The following is a 14,176-nucleotide window of genomic DNA, read 5'->3' as shown; positions in this document are numbered from 1 at the left end:
ACAAACGGTGAATGTTTTAAACCCACCTGCTCCTCTCTCACTCTCACTCTCTGTGTAACAGCTGAATACTGATGCACTGACCTCAAATCCTCCACACGCACTTTAACATTACAGCATTAGAACTATACAACTCTTCATGACTCTAGTGGAGGCAAAGCAAAATCTCCATGGAGACAAACGGGACACCCATAATAAAAGTTCCATAATACACCTCTAGAGTAACTAGGGTCTTGGTTTAGTCTTGGTTTCAGTCCTGGTTTAATCCTATTTTTACTCCAGTCTTAGTCCAGTCTTTGTCCAGTCTTAGTCCAGTCTTGGTCCAGTCTTGGTCCAGTCTTGGTCCAGTCTTGGTCCAGTCTTGGTCCAGTGTTAGTCCAGTCATGGTTTAGTCATGGCTTAGTCATGGTTTAGTCATGATTTTACTCTTGGTTCCATCCTAGTCCAAGTTTAGACTTGGTTTAGGCCAGGTTTAAACTTGGTTTAATCCTATTTTAGACCTGGTTTAATCTTATTTTTAGACCTGGTTTAATCTTATATTTAGACCTGGTTTAATCTTATTTTTAGACCTGGTTTAGTCCTACTTTAGACTGCATTTAGACTGGATTTAGGCCTGGTTTAGGACTGGTTTTAGGCCTGATTTAGGCCTGGTTTAGTCCACAATGACAATGTGTGGAATCTTTGTAACAAAATGTAGTGCAAAACTGTGTCATATTTACTCATTTTATATATTTTTAAATACAATGCACATTCTGTGAGGGAAATGATCCAAAACGCTGTGTTTTCCGAGCTAAAAATAGATAGAGCGAAGTGCGGTGAATGAAAAAGTTAAGATTATAAGAAGTTGTGGAGCGTGCCAGGAAACGTGACAGAGATGAGAATGAAAGGATGAAAGAGAGTGAGAGAAAGAGAGAGGGAGAGAGAGGGCGAGGGAAAGCTAGAGGAGCAGAGGAGGAGTGGAGGTTTTAGTCAGATTAAAAAGCACTGCCTCTAAAAACCATCCCCTAATGAAATGTGTCAAAGCCCATAAAGAAACAGATATAGGGAGGAGGGAGAGAGGGAGGGAGGGCATTTAGGAGCAGAGGTGAGAGAGGGATGTTAAGGGAGTGTGTGAGAAAGCAAAAGGATGGAGTGGGGCACCGCCATGGGAAGAGGGAGAAGAGAGAGATCTAGAGAGAGAGAAGGAGAGAGGGGATAGATAGAAGCAAGGCAAGTGATAGAGAAAGAAAAAAGGAAGATGTGAGAAACGGGTAGATGGAGGGAGAGGGGGTGGAGAAGCAAAAGAGTGGCAGAAATAGAGAGGTAGGGAAGATAGAGGAGGGGGGAAGTCAGAAAGAGGGAGATGGAGAGAGAGAGATGAAGTGGAGAGATAAGAAGGAGAAAATGAAAGGAGAGAGAGAGAGAGAGAGGATATGGGGTAAAATCCATAGAGTCAGCGGAAAAATAAAAGTACGCCTCAGTCCTGTCGATACACATTAGAGCAGACGAGGAGAGAAACAAGAAAAAGAAGGAAAAAAAGATGGAGGGTGGAAAAAACTGAAGGAAACAGAGGAGGAGATGAGGCTTTGTTCTTTATAAAGATGTTTAGACAGAACACGGGAACTCTGGGTCCTGGAGGAGATGGATGGAAGGACATTAGGGCTATGTGGAAAAATCAGATTGTGATTTTTTGGACAATTATTGCAATTCGATTTGAAATTTATATTTCACAAGGAAGGATTTTGTTCATAGTTCCCATTGTAAATGACTCCAATGGTGTTAACTTCTGAGGGAAGACTGAAATCTGCACTTTAAACTAATACAAGAATCCTATGCATTTCAGAACATGTTTGTAGAACTACAGAGTTATCAGCTTTTACACAGAATAACACCCCATTGAGACACAGGGACATTCAGCTCTCAAAGAGGACATTATATTACCTCATTAATTTCAGTTCTCGTTTAGTTCAGATTTGGTCAAAAGCATTAAACGTGCACTATGTAAATTTTCTGGTGATGAGGCCACAACCTGCTTATTCCCATAAATGTTATTATTTTGCCTGAAATATTCCACAGTACGGAATTGAACTCAATTGAACTCAAATTAGATGTTTAGATATTGTGCAGCCTGAATGGACATGTAATAATGTGGAGAATAACAGCTTTACAACACAACTGTAGTTTAGTCCTGGTTCAGACCTTTTTCAGACCTTTTTCAGACCTTGTTCAGACCTGGTTCAGTCCTGGTTCAGTCCTGGTTCAGTCCTGGTTCAGTCCTGGTTCAGTCCTGGTTCAGTCCTGGTTTACTATGTGTTTTAGTCGGAACATCTCCCACCCTGTTGTAGTAGACCCTTGTTACTCATATATTTTCTCTAAATGTGTCAGTTTCAGTTTACACAGTTGACACAGGAGGTGCACGGTTCCATTAGACCAGAGTGAGTGACTCATTCTTACCTCATCTGTCCCATGAGGTCTGTTCTTAAAGATATTACCAGATCACAACATGAGGCAGACAATGGAGAGAGGACATTTTAGTGTTTTTACATTTTCAAATTATTTCAGAATGTCTGCTTATTATAAAACAATGAATCGATTAATCTTGACTAGTACACTAGAAAAAAAAAAACTGTAGTTGTATTTTGATCATTGTAATTTTAAATCAAGAATAAACACACTCTAAACTCAAGCAAAAAGACCGTTTATAGAAAGACGGATGAATTATAATACATTTCTAATTCTTAAGTATTCTCTTGTATTTGTAATCTGGGATTTTTTTCTCTCTTTTTTTGTTTGTTTTATTTTAAATTAGGTAGAAATATAAATTTCCTCTATGCAATTTACATACTTGGTTCAGTCCTGGTTCAGTCCCAGCTCAGTCCCAGCTCAGTCCCAGCTCAGTCCCAGCTCAGTCCCAGCTCAGTCCCAGTTCAGTCCCAGTTCAGTCCCAGTTTTGTCCTGGTTTAAGTACTGGCTCATTCCTGGATGCATCCAGGTTTATTTCTGGTTTAGTCTTGTTGTAGCCCAGTTTCAGTCCTGGTTTAGACACGCACACACGCAACTAGGCAACTAGGCCCCCCCACAGACACACATAAAAAGTTTCTTTAGAAACACACACACACATATAAATATATATGCATATGTGTATATATATATATATAATGTTTCTTTAGGCTGATAGCACCTTAAATGATTTTGTATATCTCTACACTACTGTTGCTTCACTCTGTGTGCTGTCATGCATTACAGCTGATGGTCTAGTACATTCTGCACATCCTACACTTACATCGGCTCATATTTGAAGTGAATGAATGAGTTTGGTCCATATGCTAAACTGATTTTTACTGCCCTGGTTTTGTCCCCAAACGACCTCATCTGACCCCAAACTTTGGAGTCCTGCCCGGCATCTGTCCTGATTTAAAACCCAAGCCCAATTCATTATAATGTCCACAGAGCTCATGTTTTACCTGCTCCAAAGTGATCCATCAGAACTGTCCCCCCATTCATCAACAGCTCCCAACATTAGCATTACAATATATATGCATGGGGCAGTTTTTATAGGCTATATACAAAATCACATTATTAAAGGTGCACTGGGGAACTTTTGTTTTGTATGTCTCGATGGAGATGTCTATGGAGACAAGCAGGTGACACACTCTCCACCAGGAAAGTTACATAGTGCAGCTTTAAACTACTGACCCCAATATTTATTCTTTAGTAGCGTTACATTTTTCCCATAACAAGTTTATCAGATTGCTCTTCTTGTATCAATGTGAAATTAAATACCCCCCCCCCCCCCCCACACACACACACACACACAAAACAAAAAACAAAACAAAAACAAAAACACTTAAAATCACAATATTAAAGCAGCTCTTTATAACTTTTCTTGTGTGGAGGGCACTTGTATGTATCTCCATGGAGATGTCAAAACCAGGTCTGCATTTATTTTATTATGGGTGTTTTAATTGCACAAAATACCTTGAAAAACATGTCTTGTTACTGTAAACTGGGTTGCCTATCCACAGATCTGACGTGCAACTTGGCCATTTTATGCATGTCTTATAGTTTGACCTGTAACAAAGTGATCCATCAAAACTATCCCTCCATTCATCATTAGCATCAACATATTAGCATTACAATAGATTAGCATGAGGCTAGTTTTTCATAACCTCATTAGATGGAAAGTTGACACACTGTACAAATCATATCTGTTCTTATAGGCTCTAACTTGACCTGTGACAAACTGTCTCTCATTAATCAATTGCAATGTAAAGTTATCATTATAATGAGTTATGGAGGCGGGGCCTATACAGCTCTATGGGTGAAATCTCCAAACTCCTGATCCACAAATGTTGAAGATTGGCTCTACAAATTAATATTAATATTAATCCTATAACTTAAAGTCCTTTCAGCTGACAACAATCACATTTTTGGGGTTAAATAATGGCTTTACTTTCTGAAGATTTGTGAAAAATCATTTGACTTTGTTTATTTAAACTAACATAGAAGACACTGAACTTTGTGCCAATTTTAGTTTGTGGATAGGCCCAGGGATCACAGAGATATTAACCATAACCAGGTCAACACATCTGCAGTCTGACAGTTAACTTTAATACTATACTCCATGGAGACATTCAAGACTGCACCATAAAAGTTGCAGAGTACACCTTTACAGCAATGTTATCACTCTGAATCTTTCACCAGTTATATTGAAAAATACTAAATCTAAGGTTGATTTCTGTCCTGTGAATGTAAGTTTTTAGTATCAATACATGATAAAATGAGTATCCATTTTCGATGCTTTTAACAACCCTAATTGCAACCATTTAAATTTGAAATATGTTGTAACCCTGTTGCACTTTATCCCTCACATGTAAATCCCTGCTGGACATTTCTGCATCTGCTTTTTCCAATCTTTTCACAGGAACATAAACACCTCGCTTGGTTGTAGAGAAAACCCATAAAACTGCCTTTAGCTATATAGCCTTCCCTGCACGTTTATACCTGTAAAAATAAGGCTCTTTTATGGCTGTTGGTTCAATAAAGGTTACTCCATTCAATCCAATAGGAGCCATAGTTCAAACCATTACAGCCACAGCCTTTCTTCTCTGTAGCAGGTTTCTATAAAAGCCATCTAATTCAATAGGATTCTTAAAAGGTCAATTACAATAGGCCAGGCAACAGTCTAATCTCTCTAAATGTTTATGAGTGGATTCAAGTGGACAGAGAAATGTCTTTTTAATATATACAGATTTACTCAAGATTAAATCTGTTGAGTTTTAAATTTTGTATGCTACCAAGGGTGATATAATGTTATGGTAGTTTAACTTAATGGGGCTGTACCTGATTTTATTTTATTTTTTTTTTCATTCAAGGTACAGTATGTAACTTTCTGAAAGTCACCTGCATATTATAATCACATTAAAACCATACTTCAGAACACTGCTGTTCTGTGGAATATTCTAGGCAAAGGAAGCCTTCCCCAAGGCCAAATAAGGTTTGTGGTGATGGAAACATGCACACAGTAAGGCAGCATATTTTTAGCATATTTTTAAGTGCTTCAGACGATCAACAAAAAATAAATAAAAAATAAATAAAATAAAAACAAAAACAACTTTTTTTTAAATCAATGTTTTTGCTAAAACATTACATACTGTGGCTTTAAGTAAAAAAAATTTGGTTTTTTTGCCCCGGTACAGATATATTGTTTAAGCATCTTTTAAGGTCAAAATAAGTCCACTGTGTGCTATCCACATCTAATTATAAAGCATTTTATTGTCCAAGAATCTGAAAGCAAGTCACAGTACAGCACACACAGCATAAACAAACATAACTGTTTTTTTTTAATTTTTTTATATCAATAGCATAAAAAAATATCTTCAAAAATCCATTGAACAAGTGTGGACCAAAAAACAGGCAACCTGTGTAAACATATTTGACTTACTGCCTCAACCAATCAAAACTCGACTTCAATTTAGAAACTGTCCAATCACTGCGCACCTCATTGTCAACTCCTGAACTTGCTTAGTTTAATCAGAATTAGCATATGGAGTTCTGTAATAGTATTTTCCATCCAAATATATGAATGAAATGAGGCATACAGACAGCTTTTATTGAAACATGTCTGAAAATGAATTGGTTTAATAAACTAAGAGGATTTAAAGGGCATTTGGCAAATGGTGGTTACCTGTGCTAGATTAAACCTTTACACTAAAGTGACCGCTTATGGGGAGTCGGAAACTCAAGATATATAAGAAAATGTGGAGTTTAGATAAAAAATAAACTGTACTTTCTAGTAGAGTTGTCAAAAGTATCAAATGAACCTTTCCTGAATATCTTTAGAAGTATGCTGAGCTGTATCTTTTACAGGTATAAGACATAGGCTAGTATGCATCCATGGACCACTGTGAACCTACTGGACACTGAGGATTACACAAATATAATACCATATGAGAATACAAAGTACAAACATTTTATGTGGAAAATCACATTATCTAAATAAAAAGTGTTTTATCAACATTGTATCGGAATCAGTCTTGAGTATCGATCCAGTCCTTATTGAGTGTGAAATTTTGGTATCACGTCAAGACTAATTCCTATGCAACAAAATTGTGTTAAATAGAAGAATTGCCATATATACAATTGATATCAAAGTTATTGTTATTTTTAAGATTTCAACTCATTTGCATATTTAGAAGAAATGTAACTCTGGATGCACTATATCTTAAGCCAATGCCATCTAGTTTTACATACACAAGTTTAAAATATACAATATATTTATTACTACTATTACCGTTAATACTAACACTGCTGCTACTAATACTACCCTGACTACTACTACTAATAATGCTGCTACTATTAGCACTATTACTATTACTACAACAACCACAACTGTCATTGTTATTGCTATTGGTACTACTACTACTACTACTACTACTACTACTACTACCTCCTCTTTTGCTTCCTCCATCTTTCATATCGCTTCATATTTCCTACCTCGTTACACCCTTTGAGCATTTTTATATGGGACTTCCCTGTAACCCATGGCAACCTCTGATCTCTCCTCCCCCCTCAGTGGAGCCCTGTAGTGTATTGTATGTAGTAGGAGTTGATAGGTGAGTGCTGATGCATGCTGGGAAATCGTGGGGGGGTATGTAGGGTACCACGGGGTATAGAGAGGGGGTGGAGAGAAGCAGTGGTGTGGGTATCGGGCTGTATACTGTGCTTTAGGTGTAAAATATGGAAGAGGAGGGAAAAATGAAAGTATCTAAAATCAGATCATTCATATACCAGCATCTAGTTTCCATACAACTACTGATTAGGGATAATCAGTAGTAGTATGCATAAAAAGGTTAGACAGTAATCACTCACTGGAATATTTTATATAATCCTAATAATCACTAACAAAAAGTCTTTACACTAGCAGAATGTGCAGAACAAACCTACGTCTCCATAATGGTCTCTTCTAGTTCATTCTTGTTTTCACTTCTACAGTTGTTTAAATGTGGAACCTAGTCATAATATTAAAATGATCATTATGTATATCCAGAACATTTTCTTACTTTAATAACTCTTGTAATATAATCATTAATCGCAATTATTTTGACCATGATAATCGTAACACCAAATTTCAATATCGTCCCAGACAGAGTTTAATCTTTCCTGAATAGGTTTAGAATGAATGAACAAGTATAAGACGCATAGACTAATATACCCCCATGGACCACTATGGAACCTACCTGGACACTGAGGGATTACACAGATATAAGGCCACATGGGAATATAAAAGAAAATACAATCTTGCATCTCCACAAACCTGACTCTTATTTGACAGCCTGCTTGTTTCCATGGAAATGTTCTTCTTTTGGCTATAATATTCCATAGTATAGCATAAAACATCTCTATCTCCATGGAGAATGCTCCAAAAGTCTGGTTTTAACTATGAAAACATCCAGTGCATGTAAAGGCGCTATCGCTAATGTGTTATTACTTTTAAAAAGGATCAGCGGTCTCTTCAGAATACAAAATATGACACTACAGCTGTTTGTATCTAATGTGGCAATATTATGGTACTGTGCTTTTTGATTTTCACTAAACTAAGTGCTGTGTGGGACCTGCTTGTCCTCATCTGCTCTGTAACAGCACAGGCCTGAGGCGACGTTTGAGGCGACGACTGTTCAGTGCATTCACTATGGACACAGACAGTTTTATACTCAATATAAACTTCCAAAGGCTACAGAGAATATTGTAAAGTTATCAAATCACATTTTCCAACAACACTGTTTTCATTTAGAAATGGTTTTATATAAAAGGGGCATTGTGTAACTTTTCTAGTGGAGGCCAAAACACATGCTTGACTTCATGGACACTTTTTGCTTTGCTTGGAATGTATGCCATTAAACTTATCCATCTCCATGGAAACAAGCAGGTGATGCTACTAGGCCAAGTTAGAGGTCAGATGTGTGGTTAGGTGACCCCACTCAAAGTAAGACTGTGTGTTTTTCAAGGTAGTTTTGAGCATTAAAAACATCTGTAATTGAATTAATGTTTAATGCCACACCGTGAAACCTTACCAGCAAAGCTATAACTTATCCATGGAGATGAGGACTTGATTTTTGAAATTGCCACAAAATAAAATAAGAAAAATGGATTTGTACCTTGGCATTGATTCACTGACAACTATAAAATGTCCTTTATGTTTGTTTTTCTATCTGTGTTTCTCAAACTGTGGTATGTGGACCATTAGTGGTACTCAAGCTACAGATTCATCTAGTATAGATCTGTGTGGTACTCAGAAAAGCAAATATTTCCTTTGCGTGTGGTGTGAATAGTTGGAGAAGCACCATGTTAGATTATTATCAGGGTTCAGTGGTGTTGGGTCTAAAAAGAACTTCAGCAGTATAACAGTACTTAGCTTATGTTTTGTATTTGTATTCAGTTAAAACCCACTTTTATCTAACATCATTATTTGCTTGCCTTTATTTAATTTGATCTATTTATGCATCTTCTTGCGCTTATCTGGGGCCTGGTCGCAGGGGCAGCAGTCGAAGTATGGACTCCCAGACTTCCACCACCCCAGACACTTCCACCAGCTCTTCCGGTCGGACCCCAAGGCGTTCCCAGGCTAGCTGAGAGACAGTCCCACCAGCGTGTCCTGGGTCTCCCCGAGAGCCTCTTCCCGGTTTTATCAGAGTTTATTTTTAGTATACACATTTTTATATTGTACTATGGCGCTGAAAATAATTCTTCGTTTGGTCACTGACAATGAATATAACTTCTGAACCTAATAGTGTTGAATAGACAAGTTGGTTTAATCTGTGTGTTTTTAGACTGTGAAGGGCATTTCTCTGTCACACTTGTAGTTTAAATCACTGATAAAGCCAGATTTCACCCTCCAGTGGTCTGCATTGTCCCGCTTTGTCCTGCTTTGTCCCAGTTTGGCATAGTTAGGCTCAGATTGGCTCAGAATGGCCAGTCATCCATCCTAATGTCCCTCTTTGGTCACACGGGTTTGCCTTCTCATGTCGGCTTGTGCAGCTAAATGAACAAACTGATTTTTCTATTAAGCACAAGGGCGCTGTCTCCTCTTCAACTGTTTTACACTTGAGTAGAGCCAACGTTTGTATCTGAGATAAATATTTACATGAGGAAATGCACCAAGTTGTCTTACATTTTGATTTGTAAATAGAAATATTTCACCAAAATTGTGTCGCTGTCTTCTCTAATACTGTAGTAGTAGTTTTGAATAGAATTTACTTGTTGCCAGTTTATTTTTGTTCAGTGAATTTCAATTGGCAATTTATCAGAAGAATGGTTGCACTGACTCCATGAATATAAGGCCGGGTTTAGTCTCGTTTAGTAGTCCTGGTTTAGTTCTAGTTCAGTCCTTGGTTAGTTCTGGTTTAGTCCTGGGTTAATCCTGCTTTAGTACGAGTTTGGTTCTGATTTAGATTGGAGGTCAATCTTGGTTAGTTTACGGATTAGTGACAACTAGCACGTGTCTATAATGTTCACCAGTGTCAATAAAACGTTTCTATCCCCATGGAGACGAGCAGGTATGGGATCCCTCACTCAAAAAGTTCCATAGTCCACCTTTAATATAAACATAAATGGTGTTATCTGCTCAGTTGTTATATTAAGGTGAATATCATTGACAAGGACATACACAATCTCCTACCAGCAGAGTAAGCCTCATTTTAAATATTACTCCTCTGCTCTCCTCCTCTCTCACTCCCCATCTCTTCCCCTGTCTCTCTCTCCTCTTCTCAGCCCATACACTTCTATCCACTCTCTTGATCTCTCTATATGTATCTCTCTCCTCACTGCCCCACCCTCCATCTACCCATCTACTCATCTTCTCTCTCTCTCTCTCTCTCTCTCTCTCTCCTCTTCTCTCATCTCTTTCTTCTTTTCTTTCTCACTTTGCCTTCTCTCTCTCTCCCCCTCTCTCTTTCCTCCTCTGCAGCCCACATACACTCTTTCTCACACCTCTCTTTTTCTCAGCTCGCAAAGTCCCCCCATCTCTCTTTCTCACCCTCTCTTTCACCCCTTCTCTCCTCAGGCACACGCTTCTCTTTTTTCATTCTCTCTCTCCCTCCCTACTCCTCCTCCTCTTCTCAGTCCACATCCTTCTCTCTCCCTCCCCCTCTCTCTCTTTCTCTCTTTAGTCTAGACGCTTAATGCTAGTAGGCTTTCTCCCCCTCTCATCCCTCCCCCCCCCACCCTTCCTCTTCTCAGTCCATGTCCTCCTCCCTCCATCTCTCCCTCCTTCTCTCTCTCCCTCCCTCTCTCTTTCTCTCTTTAGTCTAGAGGCTTAATACTATCAGGCTGTGAGTTGGACACCCGTAATTACATTTGTGACACAAATCCGACTCTTCCCAAATGGGCCGTTTTATTCCCTCTTCCTCATTCCTTTTTTTATATCCCCAAATCCCTCTGCCTCGCCAAAAGTCCATTTAAGATTTAAAAGCTCCCTTACTCTTACACCCGGGCCACTTCACAAGCACACGCCGTCTTAACTTTTATTTTGACTTTTTTAAGCTTTGAAAAACATCTTTACCAGTTCAACAGCTCAACGTGAGGCAATTATTCTTATAGGAGAGTGCTGCTTGTGACTATAGCCCTGCATGTTCAGACTGATACTTCTGTGTGGTTTTTGTACAGAGGGATATCAGTCTGGTCCCCACTCTCTCTGTCACGCCTCGAGCCAGAAACAAACACAGCCATCCAATCAGATTAGTTTATTTCAGTGACGCATGTGAAACAAAGGAGCTCATTGGTTACTGATCATTTACAAACAAAATCACATTTCAAGTTTAGTGCTTCCCCCATTGATTCTGCAGAAATCTTCAGTTTTTTCAGTCCCCTGTGATTTTTTTTAAGAACATTTCCATGGGCTAGAGCATTTAAAATTTTGGTTTATGGAGGAAAAAAATATCCACATTTTTACATATTTGAACATAAAAATGTGCAGCTGATTTTATTTTCAGACTGCCCCCCAAAATGTGAAACATTTCCTATTAAGCCAATTTTCTTTTCCTATATTTCATATAGTTCAGTCATTCCCAAATCATTTCTTGTGTGTTTTCCGTGTCTTAGTTTGCCTTGTCAGCTTTATTTTTCTCTTTTGTCCATCCCCCTCTCTCCCTCCAACACTCTCTCTCCTCCCTCCCTGCTCCTCTCCCTCTCCCTCTGTTCAAAGTCCTAACCTCTCCTTCCTTTCTTTCCTTCTCTCCCTCTTTTTTCTTTTTCTTCTTTCTCTTCTCAATCTCCTCCATACCTACTTTCTTCCTCTTGCTCCCCTTTCCCTCACTCTATCTTCCCCTCTCCCTCTCTTTCTAACCCTTTTTCTCCCCTCTTCCCCCTCCCTCCCGTTTCTTCCTCTTTCTTTCCCTCCTCCCAACCCTTTTTCCCTCCCTTCCTCTCTGCCTCCTTTCTCTCTCTTGATGTCCTCCCTCCCCGCTTTGTCTCTCTCTGGCCTAGTTCTCTCTTCCTCCCTCTTTCCCTGCCTTTCCCTCAGTCACTCACTCTCTCCCCTCTCTCCTAACCATTTATCTTCCTTTCATTGTTCTCGCTCTTTTCAGTTTCAGTTTCAAATTCATCCTCCCGCCTCCTCAGCTTATTTCTATAGCATCACTTTTAGCTTTGACAAAAAACAACAACAAAAAACAAAACAAAAATTGAGAAGGGTCAGGTTAAAGTCAAGAAATCTTCACTTTGGAATTGCTATATGAAGTTATTGCTGAGTTTCAGGCAAGTGGGAGGTCGGATGTTCCCCCATTGAATATTATATAAACGATATGGCTCATGCTAACTCATACTAAGGAATTGTAAACCTTTAACAAATGTCTGTAACTTCTTCAATTGAAGTGTACCGTTGGGTTTAACCTGCATCAAGTGCTTACATCATGCATATACTGGTTATACTCCCAGGTCACAAATCACAGCTTACCATGTTGCCTGGAATGCATCATATAATTGTGAATATCAAGTCTTAGTGCTCTTTTATATCTGGGTTAGGGCAGATTTAGTCTTGAGTCCTGGTTGAGGTCTGGTTGAGGTCTGGTTGAGGTCTGGTTGAATCCTGGTTGAATCCTGGTTGAATCCTGGTTGAATCCTGGTTGAATCCTGGTTGAATCCTGGTTGAATCCTGGTTGAATCCTGGTTGAATCCTGGTTGAGTCCATGCATCCTTACTCTCCTTACCTGACTCTTATTTGGCCTAGAGGAGGTGACGGACTACATCCAGAGTTACAAGTTATGCCTTTAACCTTTGCAATACAATGCAGCTACAAATTCCATGACTCTCTGGTTTATTTTTTTGCTCTGTCTGTCTGGTGCTAATTTTTCAGTGTTAACTAGGTCGAAAAGTGAATGTACTTTTCCACAGCCTGAACTGCATTAAAGTGAATGATCCATGTTTTCTTTCCCTTGTTTTTGAAACAGAGGTTTAAAGTGAACATATGTGAGCAGTTAACTGGTTTTGCCCACATCTGGGACACATTGAGTTGTTGATGTTTAATTATTGGAGTTGGGTTGAACAGCCGCTGCACTCAAAAAGCATTACAGTGTGGGATAGGAGAAAGTAACAAATTAGGCTGACTGATTCATAGAAAAATATCTAATTGTAATTTTTTCTGACATTATATGTGCTATTTATGTTTTAGTAATAAGATCCGTTTAAATTTCACACTTTAAACCAATGCCCAGAAGAAGTAACAAAAGACTGAAATCTGTACTAATATAACAATCACATTTCAGACCATGTTTATACAGATCTAAAGTACAGGGTTAGCAAATTAAATGCACAGGAGATTTTGTCTTTTGGGGACGAAATTATGGGATTATGTGGCTAGATGTTTAGTCCTGTTTTTTTGTTTTTCCTATTTTTTATGAAGAAAAAAACTGGAGATTTAGTTGTTTGTGGAGGAAATTATGGTACTTCAAAAACTGCAGCATGTAGTAATGCAGCTAGTTGCAAACAGAAGGGCATCTTGGCCAAAACCCTATCTAGTTGTAAGTTAGTGGAAAAGAGTGTGAACACAGTGAGTAATATTCTTATGTCCTTCTTTTTCTTTAGATCGTGCAGAAGGGGGCGCTGTCGGTCCCACCCTTGGTCTGGTTAAGTCTAGTTCTTTGGAGAGTCTGCAGAGTGCGATGGAGGAGGTCAGACAAAACTCTGGATTAAGACAGGTGCCCTTCCATAAACCTCGCCCACACATGGTCAGAGGAAGAGGCAGCAACATGAGCTTCAGGCAGGCCATAGACAAGTCTTACGAAGGGCCCTCTGAAGATGGTAAGTAGCCCTAACCCTAACTCTAACCCTGGTTTAGTCCTGGTTTATTACTGAAATCATATTGTTTAAGTTAGTCCAAATGTAGACCTTGGTTTAGTCCCTGGTTTGGTGTAAGCCAGGTCTGAACCAAGATTTTAAATAAACAAAGTCTAAACTTGGACTAAACCTGGGCTAAACTTGGGCTAAACCTCAACTAAACTCAGACTTAACTTCAATTTTATTTGGATGTAACATGGACTTAACCCAGACTAAATCAAACTAAACCAGGGTTATACCCAAACTAAAGCAGGACTAAGCAAGGTTTAGACCCAGACTAAACCCGGACTAAACCCGGACTAAACCCGGACTAAACCCGGACTAAACCCGGACTAAACCCAGACTAAACCCGGACTAAACCCGGACTTGC

The 14,176-nt window shown here is 38.9% G+C and overlaps 1 protein-coding gene across 1 annotated transcript in view; it reads left to right on the top strand.

The window, feature by feature from the left end:
* Positions 1-14,176, top strand: part of LOC117381323 (partitioning defective 3 homolog B-like) — a 235,094-nt gene that overhangs the window by 111,806 nt on the left and 109,112 nt on the right. The window contains exon 18 of the mRNA XM_033978278.2: positions 13,555-13,770. Coding sequence (XP_033834169.2) covers positions 13,555-13,770 — 216 coding nt within the window. The remainder of the gene's footprint in view (positions 1-13,554; positions 13,771-14,176) is intronic.

Source organism: Periophthalmus magnuspinnatus, chromosome 2 (genome assembly GCF_009829125.3).
Source record: "Periophthalmus magnuspinnatus isolate fPerMag1 chromosome 2, fPerMag1.2.pri, whole genome shotgun sequence".
Classification (NCBI taxonomy): Eukaryota; Metazoa; Chordata; class Actinopteri; order Gobiiformes; family Gobiidae; genus Periophthalmus; species Periophthalmus magnuspinnatus.
The sequence above is the reverse complement of the archived record's forward strand: the minus strand, read 5'-3'. Positions and strand labels throughout refer to the sequence as shown.